The sequence below is a fragment of the Apodemus sylvaticus genome, chromosome 6 (genome assembly GCF_947179515.1).
Source record: "Apodemus sylvaticus chromosome 6, mApoSyl1.1, whole genome shotgun sequence".
NCBI classification, from domain to species: Eukaryota; Metazoa; Chordata; class Mammalia; order Rodentia; family Muridae; genus Apodemus; species Apodemus sylvaticus.
In genome coordinates this window covers 63,815,173-63,829,898 of record NC_067477.1, presented here as the reverse complement: position 1 = coordinate 63,829,898, position 14,726 = coordinate 63,815,173, and the positions used below count along the sequence as shown (strand labels likewise).

Below are 14,726 nucleotides of genomic sequence, written 5' to 3'. Positions count from 1 at the left end.
CCAGCACTCTGGGAGGCAGAGGTAGGCGGATCTCTGAGTTCTAGGCCAGCCTGGTCTACAGAGTGAGTTCCAGGACAGCCAGGGCTACACAGAGAAACCCTGTCTCAAAAAAACCAAATCCAAAAAACCAAAAAAAAACAAAAGAATGCTAAGCACATTTGGTATAGAAGGACTCTATCCCAACATAACAAAGGCCATACATTAAAAAGTCATAACTAACATCACACTAAGTGGGAAAAACTGAAAGTGTCTCTCCAGCATCTAGAACAAAATAAGGATTCCCAGTTCACCACTATCACTAAACACTACCAAAAGTCCTAGCCACAAAATCAGGCAAGAGAAAAAGCATCAACGTTGGAACAGAGGTCAAACTGCCACTGCAAATGGCATGACTATCCCTCATGCAGAAATCCCTACACACTTAACCAAGAAATATTAAAAATAATGAAAATAACCGCTCTTTAACGTCAGGGGAGGGAGGAGCTAGAGAGAAGACAATGATTAAGAGAGAAGACTGTTCTTGCAGAGGATTCAAGTTTGATCCGCAGAACCCACAATGGATGATGGTTTATAACCACCTATATATAACTCTAGCTCCAGGAACTTGATGCCTCTGGCTTTTGTGGGCACATATAGGCACATAACCCACACACATACACATAATTTTAAAGTAATTACTTTCAAAAAAAAAACCAGGCATGGTGGCACAAGCCTGTAATCCCAGCACTTGAGAAATATCAATAAAACAACTATAAATAAATCCAAACGAAGTTGAAACAAGTTGAACAAAGATATAAACAAATGGAAAGATATCTTTGTTCGTGGACAAGAAAAAACAGTATTGTTAAAATGTCCATACTACTCAATGCAAGCTACCAATTCATTGCCAACCTATCAAAATTCCAATGGCATGGCTCACAGAACTAGAAAATAAATCCTGCAATTCTTACAAAAGATTCAGTGTGTAAATTAAGGATCTGTTTACCTTCCAATATTAAAACACAGTCAGCCAGACATGATAGTGCACACCTTTTATCCCAGGATTTAGAAGGCAGAGGCATCTCTGTAAATTCAAGGCCAGCCTGATCTACATAGTGAGGTCCAGACAGCCAGAGCTATATACCCTGTCTCAAAATACCAAAAATAAATAAATAAAATAAATTATCTTTTTAAAGATAAGCAGTCATACCTGATTAACAACTTCAAAATAAATGGCTAAGGTTGTAGTGGGACTAAGTCCACATATCTTCCACTGACAAGTGCCACCAGTTCCAATCTCCTGTAAAAATAAAAGACAAGGTACTTGAAAGCTAAAGAACCTTATTTATTAATATATAAGAAGAAAATCAGGGATAAGCCTCTGGTAAGAAAAAACATACAGCTTTCAGATTTATTCAGTAAATGTTAAAAGCTTAAAATTTTTAACACTATATAACAAACACATAATTAAAGTAAGTTTAAGTGATTTTACATGATAAGATATTAAGATTATTAAAAGGTTTACTAAGTAAATTAAAATGATACAAGGTTCTTTGAAGCAAGCACTATTTAATGAAGGATCAGCCAACCAATTCCTTACCTTCCTGCCCCATCTCATATCCGTATAAAGGACTCTACATATGTATATATGAATAGGCTCTCTACATTATAGGCTCTTGGCATCCTAAGTGCCAAGAAACTCAAGGCACGGATCTTTACCATTCAAATGGCATGTAAATCGATCTTGTATCTTTGTCATTTTTGAAAGCTGGTTATCTACTTTGTACTATCTTAACAACTTAGCTACAGCCGCAGGACAGTAATTCTGGGATGCATTTAGTCTCTTGACAGGCCGAGAAAAGAAAGGAGTTGAAACTTAAATCCCTCTGACTTGGTTGTTCTGTTGCTAATTCTGGTGACAAAAACCATTAGGAATTAATTTTGCCTTTCAGAAACCTAAAACTTTCTAAACTTATTTCAAAGCACTAAGACAACGCCTCACTTAGGCACATGAATCAGCACAGGCGGCAGCGATGTGGGAAGAAGCACATATGGAAACGCACTGACGGAAGGTCAGCCACACAATCTCAAAGAAACACTAGATAGAGGCTGCCGTGTGGGTCGGGCTTTGGGCTAGCCCAGAAATTAACTCTATTTTTGAGAACAAGCTTTACTTACATTTTCAGACACGCAAGGTCCTTTAGAATTCAGAGACACGCAGGGTCCAATAGCTCCTGAAATCTTTATTTCCCTTGAGGTCTGCAAATAAGAACAGGTTACATTTGGTTCCCTCAAAGAAGAAGTTAAGCTGGCAAGATGGCTGAGTGACAGAGTACTTGCTGCCAAGCCTGAGTTTGAGTCCCAGGAGCTACACAGTAGGAGGAAAGAACTGACTCCTCTAAACTGTCCTCACATCTCCACACAAGCACTGCAACGGTCGCGGGTGTGCATGTGGGTGCACGCACACACAAATGTAATAAAAAAATTAATAAATTCAGATGTTTATAAGTGTTTTAAAATATAAGACATTATTTATATTTAAAATTCTAAAGTCCATGAATTCTAAAACTCATAGTTTGGTGACATCTTTAATTCCAGCACCTAGAGGTCAAGTCACGGATCTCTGTGAGGCTGAGGCCAGCGTCTGCATAGCAAGTTCCAGGCCAGCCAGCTTATACAGAGAAACATGATCCTTCCTTAAACTTCAAGACAGACCTATGGATATGCAATCTAAAACAGCTCACATAATTAATACTATCACTCTTAATATTTCAACCTTCTACTGTCACAAGGCATTCTTTTCAAATATAAACATTTTATGTTGGTCCCCTGAATAAAATTCATTTCCTCTCGTCATTTAGCAAGCACTATAAGCCATATTCTCCTGGAAAAAACTGTATCCTGAATATACTACTCACTTCTCTTTTCTGTTTGTTTCTCCTTTTTGTTTGCTTTTTATTTGTTTGTTTTACTTTTTGAGACAAGGTTTCTCTGTGTAGTCCTAGCTGTCCTAGAACTTACTCTGTAGACCAGACTAACCTTGAACTCAAGAGAACCACCTGCTTCTACTTCCTGAGTGCTGGGATTAAAGGCATGAACCACCGTGCACAGCTCTCAATTCTCTTTTTTATTTTTTTTTAATTTATTTATTTTTTTATTATTTTTTTATTCACTTTATTTATTTATTCACTGCCCCCCTCCCGATCACCCCCTCCCATAATCCTTCCCCATCCCTCTTCCCCTTCTCCTCTGAGAAGGTGAGTGCCCCCCTGGGTATCCTCCACCCTGGTATATCAAGTCTCTGTGAAGCTAGGTACATCTTCTCCCACTGAGGCCAGGCACGGCAGCCCAGCTAGAACATGTCCCAGGTCTGGGCCACAGCTCTTGGGACAGCCCCACCTCCAGTTGTGAGAACTGGGTGGGAGACGGGGTGGAGAAAAGCATGGCTGGGGAGGTCGGGATCAGGTGCAGGGAGGACAGGAGGGATGGCCAGGGGTGGGAGCTAAGAGCACCTCCAGGAAGAGACAAAGACCTAGGATAAGGAGGGTAAGGAGGATAAGGGAGGTGCCCACGAGTCAATGGGGGGTCGAGTTTCTTCTTAAACCTCTCCATCACTTTGTTTTCTACTACAACTTTATTCTATCATATAAATTATTTAATCTCTCAAAATGAAGTTTCCCTATAACAAGACCTCCACCTTAGAGATCCAATCACATCTCTACAATTTCCTACCACCATGCTAACTACATAGTAAGCCGTTAATAAAATGCCAATAAGAAATGTTTAATGAGTAGAATAGTGATAGCGCACACCTGAATCTCAGCACTTGGGAGGCAGAGACAGGCGGAACAGAGTGAGTTCCAGGACAGCCAGGGCTATATAAAGAAACCCTGTCTTGAAAAACCACCAAAAAGAAAGAAAGATAAAGAGAAGGAAGGAAGGAAGGAACGAACGAACAAACGAAGGATGGATAGATAGATGGATGGAAGAAAGAAAGGAAGGAAGGAGAGAGAGGGAGGTTTAATGAAAATTCAAAATCAATGGTTTCATAATAAACATGTAATTAATAATACGCCTTCCAAGTGTTTTAAGTCAAAATTTGAAATTTATGATGGAATTGTACACCCAACACTAATCACAAAACAAAAGAATAATTCCCTCTCAAGCTAGATAATTTCCATAATTTTATAAAAAAAAAACTAACATAGCCAGGCGGTGGTGGTGCAACACCTTTGATCCCAGCACTCAAGAAGCAGAAACAGGCGAATCTCTGTGAGTTTGAGCCCAGCCTCATCTACAGAGTGAGTTCCAGGGCAGTCAAGGCTACACTGAGAAATGAGAAACCCTGTCTCAAACAAACAAACAAACAAACAAAGACATCTAACTGCTGGCATGGTGAAGCATGCCTTTAATCCCAGATACTTGGGAGACAGAGGCAGATGAATATCTACATTTGAGGCAAGTCTCATGTATAGATCAAGTTCCAGGACAGCCAGAACTACACAGAGAAATGCTGTATCAAAAAACAATACAAACAAATAAACAAAAAAATCTAACATATAAATTGAGTATAAAAATATAAAATGTCTAGTGCCAGCCAACAGCATCACAGCAACTGGGAAGCTGAAGGAGGAGGACCAGGAGTTAGAAGACAGACTGAATAAGACTTGTCTCTAAAAAACAAAACTATCCAATATAAAAAACTTTACTTACATTACTTTAAAATCATTCAAAACAATCTCAGTCTCCTGTACATTTAATGACAACACCTCTATCTGGGAAACAAAATCTCTAACTCAAAGTTCTAAAGTAACCATTACTTTTCAAAGTTCGTCTGAATTTGACTAATATTTTACAGTTACTATTAAGCCATCAAGGTTCTCGACTGATAAAAACATTCCACATGTCTGGGTTCTTACCTTTATTTCTAATGTGCCACCAAAGCCCATTTTAAACTGGCCATGTATATCTTTGGTGAAGACTCTTTGAAAAGTCTGCTTGAATAGGGAAGTATTGAAAGAGTCACCCATTACCATGTATCCTCTGCACAGAAAAAGGAAAACACAACATACAAAACAAATTAATTAGGCTCATGTGTTACCAGAAAAAAAATGAATTACTTAGACTATGAACAAATAGTAAAGACATTCCCCAAAACAAATGTTGTTAATGTTATTTCTGTTAATAATTTTTAATTACCCTTACTCACTGTGTGTGCATGTGACACAGTGTTCATCTGAAGGTGTGAAAACAACTTCCAAGTATCAGCTCTGTCCAGCCACCTGGTGTGTCCCCAGAATCCATCTCCAGCCATGCCAGCAGAGCCTTTACCCACTGAGCAGCCTACAGCCCAGATCTTCTCCCGCCATATGCATCATCTTATTCATTTTATAATATGCCTGATAATGCATCATTCATTTAAGACTGCTCCTTTTCACAGTTAGTGTTTATAAACATTGTCTATATTTCTGCTTCTCAAAGTGTGGTCCGAACAAGAACCCTAAGTTATCTGTCCAAGTTCATATCTGAGAAGCTCGTGTCCATGCCAGCGGCTTCCAAGTCCCTCCTGCTGTTGTCTTTCTAATTCGCTCTAGGTCAGCTTTCGCTGTTTAGAAAGCCTTCCAAGGCTTTACAGAGCTGACGTGCTCACTCTCCACTCTGTATGCTTGGCACAGCTGAGCACGGCCTTTACCTTCTAGGCGTTTACATTGCCCTAGGTATACAGCTAAGAGCATATTGAATGAAGCCGAACCCCTAGTTCACTTTTACTCAGCAATAAAAGGAAATACTGGCACACCCTAAATGTGCATAAATTAACAGCATGCTGAGTAAAAGAGTCCATGAAAACGGGAGAGATGGTTCAGTAGCCAAGAGCATTTGTTTCTCTTGCAAAGGACCCAGTTCAGTTCCCAGGGCTGTTCAAAACCACCTGTCACTCCAGTTTCAGGGAGCCAACACCCTGTTCTAACCTTCTCAGATACCAGACAGGCACATAGTGCACATACATATATATATATAGGCAAAACACTGATACGCATAATTGTTTTTAAAAGTCAATGGCAGGCAAAACACCACTTCACTCCACTTACAGGAAACACCCAGCAGAGGCGAGCAGTGTTTCCTCGGGCAGGAGGGTGAAGGGAGGAAGAAGAGAGGAACGGAAACTGACAGGTAACAAGCAGGGTCTCTCCAGGGTCGTGTAAATGTTCTAAACTCAATCATAATAATGGCCATATACCTTACAAGCATACTACAACTTATCACACATTTTAAGTGGAAAATTTTCATGGTTTGCTATCTCAAAACACTACTAAAACAACCTAGTAACTTTATAATAAACTTTTTCAAAAGAACTTCTTCCTTCATAATCCTGTGTTTTCAGGGGAAAAAAATGAAACATGAGCTCCAAAGAAGTCACAGAAATGCTGTTAGCAAACATTGGCAAGGAGCTGTAAGAGCAAGAGCTCTTCGTTTCCTACGCTGTCGGCGCTGGCTCCCGAGAGCGGGCGAGCAGTCATTATTAGATACACGTACATACCCAGTAAGGTTAGGACAGCACTTCATCTCCAAGAGCCCTGTCTGGTCCAATGCACAGGCGTAGATATCAATGACATGCCCTGTCGTAGCAGCTCGATTAGCCAACGCTTCAAAATGCTACAGAAGAGTTTAATTAACATCAAAATATATATATATATATATAAAACCTAATCAAATATATAACCTAGCCATCTTATAAATCTTTTTCCTATTAACAGATGGACGTGATTTAAGAGTAAAAGAATAACTCATCATAATTTACATATAATCTAGTCACATTTAATTTTCCATAGTTTCATAAAATTGATAATATAGCTTCTAGAAATCTGACTTCCAGACAAACAAGTGACAGGCATCTGGAATTCCAGCACTGGGGAAGCTACAACAGGAGGATCATTGGTTGCACTATATAGAAAGACTATCTCAAAATAAATAAAATCTGATATGTTAACATTTTTTGATATAAAATCCATTATTTTTAGACATGTCCCTAAGTGAAGCAAAACTAAACAGTGGTAAAGAAAACATTCTCTACTTCAATATAAACACAAGAGAACAAAACGGAACTTTTTCCTAGCTAAATCTACAGTAGTCAAGTAACAAACATCGGAAAAGAGAAAATGTAAAATAAAGCCAGAAGATAAGCAAATCTAGAGCAGTTTTTGCAGCTTTAACAATAAAATAAAATTTCCAAGCCCAAAAAGGAAACTAATTAGCAGACAAAAAGCATTCAGTATCAAAAATTATGACATCCATTACTATTAAAATATTAAGTGACTACCAATAATATCAAACAGTATAGAGAATTAAACTAAAAGCCTGAATAAAAACATAAAAAAAATCCTAATAGCAAGAGCAACACCAAGGACTCAAGATACTTTTGTGAAACACCCCCAAATTTTGAAGTTACACAAACAGATCACAAGAAAACATAAATGAACAATTACCTTAGTTCCCTTCTTAACATATTTGGCATTGTCCTTCTCAATGTCATGCCAGGATCGTATAGGTGTCTTTAGCTCATCTCCCACCACCATTCCAGGGCCCTGGGTAGCAGGACCACCAATGAACATCATGATCCGAGCGCCAGTGTTGGGGAAAGTGCACTGTTGGAGGAAGAGACTCATTTAAAAAGTACAAAGGACACCGAAACGCAGATAAATGCATTTCTGATAACGCATTTTAATGTATTGTTCCTACAAAGCAACATGCACTTGAAAAGAAATAAGTAAATGCTAAAAAGAAAAGCCAGTGGGAGGGAGGGCAGGGGGAGAGCCAGGGCGAAGTGATAACTGCAGTGCAGAAGTCGCTGCAGCGCAGACTCGGCCTGTGGGTAACTCAGCTCAGGACACACACGAGTACACCCTATGAACTGAGCAGGATGGATTTATGCTCTTAGCAGTATATATGTACATATATGTATGTAACTAATAGAAAAGGAGGCCATGAGTTTAAAGAGAGCAAATATATGGGATAATTTAGAAGGAAGAAAGATAAAAGAGGAATTACATGATTATAATCTCAAAAAAGTTCCAATAAAAAGAGAAAGGAAAAAGATAGTGCCGTCTGCCTATAATCGCAGCTACTGGGAAGCTGAGGCAAGTACAGGCTAAGTCTGCTAGCCTGAGCAACACAATAAGACCCCATATGAAAAAGGAAAAAGGGAAAGAAAAAGAGGGGCTGGAGAGACGGCTCAGCAGTTAAGAGCACTTGCTGCTCCTATACAGTACTTGTGTTCAATTCTCAGTACCCACATGGCAGCTCACAACCTCCCACAACTCTAGTTCCACAGTATTTGACTCCCTCCTCTGTCCTTCAAGGGCCATGGCACACACACGATTTTAAAAAAAAAGACACCCTTCTCCAGCCAGGTAAGTGTAGTTGTTACCACTCATCAAGGAAACTACTTTTTACAACAGAGACTATTACATAAAACCATAGCCAACCAGAATGCAGAATGGTAGAGTCCATTCCAAGCTGATATATCTAAAACATGACTCCTGCACCTAAGACTCAGGGATCATTGTGGAGGAAGGAGCAGAAAGATCTTACGAGCCAGAGGAAGAAGTTTGCTGTGAGATTGTGTCTCCTGGAAATGTCAGAGAAGCTACACCCATGATGTCCCATCAGCATGGCTGCCTGAACATGTCCTGAACACACTAATATGGAAGGAGGGTAGCCCGTAAGGCCTCAACTCTGCACAAAGAACTATAGACAGCTAAGGAATGCTGAACGTGAGACAAATAGTCTTCCCAGGGGAAAGCACACCAATTATCAATGTCCAACTCTGAGAACACATACATACAAAAGAAAAACTGGCTTGGAAGAAAACCAGGGGGAGTGGGGGATATGGGCGGGCTTGAGAGGAGTAGAGGGGGAAAGGGGAAATGACATAATTATACTGTAATGTTTAACAAGTCAAAAACGATTTAAAATAGAAAAATACCAATAGATACCAATGAAATTTCAGGACATCTAAAAACCTTGATTCTACAAAAATTAGGAATTCTGGAAAAAATGGATTAACTTCTACATGCTCAGATGTATTACAATCAAGTCAAGATATATATAGTAAACAGTTTGTGGTGGTTTCAATTAGAAACGTCAGTCAGGCACTGGAATACTTGCTCTGCATCTGGCAGTGCGGTCTGGGAAGCTCTATGGAGGTGCAGCCTTGCTGGAGAAATGTATGAGCTGTAGAAGCTCATAGCTGCCCCCACCACTGCCAGCACCCTCTCTCTGCTGTGACTGAATATGTGATCGCTCAGTTTCTTGCTCTGGCTGTCTGCCAGAATTGCCTCCATAATATCTAGCTATAAGCAAGCCTGTAGGGACTTTTCTTAATTAGTAGTTAATGGGGGAGGGTCCAACCCATTATGAGTGGGGCGACCCTGGGCTGGTGGTCCTGGATTCTATAAAAAAGAAAGAAAGCTGAGGGGCTGGAGAGATGGCTCAGCAGTTAAGAGCACTGACTGCTCTTCCAAAGGTCCCAAGTTCAAATCCCAGCAACCACGTAGTGGCTCACAACCATCCATAATGAGATCTGATGCCCTCTACTGGTATGAAGACAGCTATAATGTACTTACATGTAATAAATAAATTAACAAAAAAAAAAAAAAAAAAAGGCTGAGCAAGCAAGCCCTGAGGAGCAAGCCAAGCCAGTAAGCCTCCCCGGCTTGCTCCTTTATCAGTTCCTACCTCCAGGTTCCTGCCCTGCTTGGATTCCTGCCCTCACTGCTCTTGATGATGAACTGCTATATGGAACTGTGAGTAAAATAAACTCTTTCCTTCCCAAGTTGCTTTGGTCATGGTCTTTCATTACAGTAATAGTAATCCTGACTAGGACACCTTTAGCAGTAGTACACACCTTTAATTCCAGAACACAGGAGGCAGAGGCCAGCAGATCTCTATGACAATACTTTTCCAGTCCAGCCAGTACTACACAATAACCAGACCATTAGGTATTGAATAACCAATTGGTGTGCTCTTCCTGGGGAAGATTATTTTCCCACTGTCAGCATTCCTTAGCTGCCTATAGTAGTGTTGACTACAAAACCCTCATCTTAAGAAGAGAAGGGGGAGGGGAGGGAGGGAGGAAGGGAGGGAGACTAAAGGAGGGAGGGAAGGAAAGGGAAGGAGGAAGGGAGAGGGAGTGAAGGAGGGAAGGGAGGGAGGGAGTAAAGGAAGGATAGGGAGAGAGGGAGGAAAGGAAGGAAGAAGTATAATCCAAGAAAAGTGTTAGAGGAATAAAACACATGGGCCCACCAGGTTCTAGAGTAAATTTACTACAGATTTCAAGATAAAAAAGATTGTAATTTGAGCACCACTAGCCAGTGATGCACTCAATCTCCCCTCTGTAGTGAAGCTTCCATAACCAATCATGGGGTGTGGGGCACTGCAGAGGTGGCTCAGTGATAACAGCACTTGCTGTTCTTGCAGAAGACCCAGCATCCACACAGCAGTTCCCAATCACCTCTAACTCCAGTTCCAGGGGACCAATGACTTCTTCAGGCCTCCATGGGCAGCCAGGCCTGCATGTGCTGCTACACAGACATACATGCAGGAAAACCACTCATAAACACAAAATAAAAACAAATAAATCACCAGGCGGTGGTGGCACATGCCTGTAATCCCAGCACTCTGGGAGGCAGAGGCAGGTGGATTTCGGAGTTCAAGGCCAGCCTGGTCTACAGAGTGAGTTCCAGGACAGCCAGGGCTACACAGAGAAACCCTGTCTTGAAAAAACCAAATCCAAAAATCCAAAAAAGAAGACAAAAAAAGAAAACAAATAAATCAGGGGCTAGAGGTCTCTCCAACCAGAAGAACCAAGTTCAATTTCCAGCAACTATGTCAGGGTCTCACAAACACCCATAACTCCAGCTCTGCCTCTGACCACTGAGGGTGCTTCTACTCACATGCGCACACAGACATACTGAGACATAACTTAAAACCATACAAACTGGATTTGGGGAGTCCCTGAATAGCTGAGCCCACGCTGCTTTCTAGAGGGTGGTGTGGAGAGAAGACATGCCCTTCCTCTCACGTCTCCACCATACGCACTTCTTCTATCAGGTGTGGCTATGCTAACTCTCTTTACATGTGATACATAAATAAAGGGTTTTACTCGGTTCCTTGAGTCAGCCACTACAGGAGATTAATCAAGCCTGAAGAAATACCCAACTTACAGACAGAAGTACAGGTGACAACCTACTATTTCTGTGGAGCTTAAAATAGAAAGTCCTCTCGTTGATTACAGAGAGAGGGAAAGATACCCAGATGGTGGTGCACAGCAGTAGACCTACACTCAGAGGGCACAGTCAACCAGAAGAAAAGGATGGCAAGGAGGAAGGAAACAGAGGAAAGAAACTGAAAGGACTCCCACACCAAGCATCACCATGCTGTCTTGATCACATCTTTCCACGTGCACACATGCGCACGCACACCAGCTCTTACATTTCAAAATTAAGTTTTCATCATTACTACCTCAAGCAGTCCTACAGCTATAGAAAGCGCCACTCCTGAGGAACGCAAAGGTCTCTTTCCTTGTGGTACAGGCCAAGGGTCTCGCTGAAGTTCTCCCAGAAGATCTGTGAGATTCATGTCTATCTTCTGTACTGGCTGTAAGAATCTGCAAAACAACAGTAAACAAAAGCCACTTACAATTGTGATATTTAAAAATAGAAAAAAATACATGATACACATCAGACCAACAGTTCACAATTTTCTGTGTGCAGCAGAATGTTCTTTGAAAACAGATTGCTAATGGAGATGCAGCTCAGTCAGCTGAGGTCCAATCTAGCAGGGGTGAGACCCTAGGCTGGACCCCCCCCCCCCCCACACACACACACACACACATGCCCTGTAGGTGAGGAAAGAGAGGAGGCAGAGGAAAAGAAGGAAGCAGGAGGAAGGAGGAGAGAGGAATGAGTCAGACATGGCAGCCATGCCTACAGTCCTAGCACTAAGAAGGCAAAGACAGGCCGATAAAGAGTCCAGGGTCGTCATCAACTGTATACAGAGTCTAAGCCCAACCTGGCTACATGACACAAGACTATGTGCCCAGAAAAAGGAAGGTTGCTATTACTCGGGCCCCATTCCACAGTCTGTGTATCACTCCCGGGGATGTTACTGTGTTGCTACCAGCCAAGGAATGTATACAATTGCTATCAATTTATTTTAAAGTTCTAATGTTACCAAAGTAATTAGAAAATAGATCAATTAACTCAATTTTAGTAAGAGCATCTCTGATTAGAAGAAAAAGCTACCAATAAATACAAATTAAATGCTTTTGAGGCCCTATTTTTGCATAGTTATCCACAAACCAAATATTCTATGAACTTAAAAAAATAAAAACTTATCAAAACTGAACTCCTAAAATCACAATGATAAAAAATGAACCATTTCAGTAAAGAAAAAAAGAAATGGTCAGGCGGTGGTGGTGCACATCTTTAATCTCAGCACTTGGGAGGCAGAGGCAGGGGGATTTCTAAGTTCAAGGCCAACCTGGTCTACAGCGTGAGTTCCAGGACAGCCAGGGCTAAACAGAGAAGCCCTGCCTCGAAAAAAAACGAACAAAACAAAACAAAAAACAAAAAGAAGCAAACAAAAAGATAGGCCTGCAGGGAAGAACAGAGACCCAGGCACTAGAGCAGCCCAGGAGAGTGATGGTTTTGTCCCTTCAGTGAGGAGCCTTATCTGAAGCCATTGTAGACTGAACTCACTTAACTAGTTACTCTCGTTCTCTCTGCCTGCTCACCAAGCCACTCCTGATCATAGTTTACCTTTTCACGTGGCATCCCCACGGGCACAGGGGGTGGTGCATGCAGGTTCATCGGGTCCATTCATCTCTTTCCTTCCCATTTCCTGCATCCCTGCCATGGCCCTGACAACTAATGCGTTGCCGCCCACACTAATCACACACAGCCAGCCTCCCATCACCACCCTCTGGCAAAGCCAAGAGTTGAGCGAAGGAGATGGAAGACCGGAATTCACCCTTAATATCCCTGCGGCAGTGACAGACTCAGCGCACTGGTGATAGAGCAGTCCGTTTTGAGCACTTCCTGCTACCCACGGGAGGAGCAGGGATGCTAGCTTGAGGAGTTGTAGCTGCATCAGTAATGAATACACTGGGCGGTGGTGGCGCACACCTTTAATCCCAGCACTTGGGAGGCAAAGGCAGGCAGATTTCTGAGTTCCAGGCCAGCCTGGCCTACAGAGTGAGTTCTAGGACAGCCAGGGCTACACAGAGAAACCCTGTCTCAAAAAAAAAGAAAAGAAAAGAAATGGCCACGAAAAGTTATAGTTTGTTCTTTAAAGCCATATACTACTGCAATCTGTTTATATTCTTAACAATACTTCATATTACATATCACCTAATGACTTTGTGCAAGCTGAGGGCATGGTGCGTTTCAAGTACCTGCTGAACTGCAGGACTCTGTTTGCTATGTTAATTACCTATTGGAAGGAGGTGGTTGCTGTACCTGAGGACCACGTGTGGCTTGAGTTACAGGCACTTTAGAGAGCCCCAGCATTTCCTGTAAAGACACGATTTTGGTCAGATCAGATTACTTACTTCCACATATTTACAGCTTCTTACGATGGTGAAGTGCTACAAATTAGAAACACAAAATAAGCATAAAGTTGCTGTTCCCAGAAGGCAGACAGTCTAGCTGTGGAGACTAAACTTCCTCCACAGCAATTCACCAAAAGAGCAATACAAGGTATGATGGAGTGAAAAGGATATCAACTAGAGGTACTTATCTAATGAAGTCTTAATGATTAACATAAATGTCTTTCTTCTGAAATGAATGCATTTGCATTCATCCCCTTCAGCAACCATTATCTTAAATACCTACTCTATAGCAGCAATATAGTAGTTTTAAAAAAAACAGTCTCTGCTCTCATGGTAGTTAAAAATCTAGATGGAATGAAGTTATCTAATAAAGTGGTATAAAATCATAAGTGCAGCATTACGAGGAAGCTGCATCGAGGAGAGGAGACAATGGCTCAGCAGCTGAGAGTCCTGCAGCTCCCACAAGACCAGGCTTTGACCCAGCGCCTGGATCAGGTGCCCCAGCCCGGGGAAGCCACTGCGCTCCTCCACCTCTGCAGGCAGCTGTGCTCACATGCACACACAATTGTACATAGTCCTTCCCTATACATAAAAAAAGCTACTTTACTGCAATTTTCTTAGTCTAGAAATGCCTAGTATTATTTAGTATTATGGCAAAAGTATTTAGTAGTCAGAAAGCCTACATATCTACAAAGAAAAGTAACTGGTCTAGTTCTCCAGCACTCCAGGACTGCCATCAGAAGTGACGACTTTTCACTGTGCACCAAATTGTGAGCTAAACTCCTCAGAAATACTATTCTCACAAAAAATAATAATGACAAGCTAGGTCCAGTGATGCTTGGACTACTCAGGAAACACAAGAATGAACAAAACCAGTCTGGGATACATAACAAGGCAATATTTCAAAGGGAGGGAAGGGGTGACTGAGCATCGAAGATGCTTGCGTCAAACATGACAACAGAACTCAATTCCCAGGACCTGGAGCAACGTGTAAGAGAGAACCAATGCTGCAAGCTGTCCTTTGATTTCAACGAGTGCACAGCGGCATGTACACACACAGAGAGACAGACACAGACAGAGGGGGGTGGGAATGCTACACAAAACAAAGAAATGTAATTTGTTTAATCTTTAAAGGTGG

At 41.5% G+C, this 14,726-nt stretch overlaps 1 protein-coding gene across 1 annotated transcript in view; it reads right to left on the bottom strand.

The window, feature by feature from the left end:
- The window catches only part of Sec23a (SEC23 homolog A, COPII coat complex component), a 51,268-nt gene that overhangs the window by 25,964 nt on the left and 10,578 nt on the right, over nt 1-14,726 (bottom strand). The window contains 7 exon segments of the mRNA XM_052185806.1: nt 1,190-1,279; nt 2,158-2,238; nt 4,899-5,022; nt 6,518-6,633; nt 7,464-7,622; nt 11,500-11,644; nt 13,471-13,550. Of these exon segments, the coding sequence (XP_052041766.1) occupies nt 1,190-1,279; nt 2,158-2,238; nt 4,899-5,022; nt 6,518-6,633; nt 7,464-7,622; nt 11,500-11,644; nt 13,471-13,550 (795 nt within the window).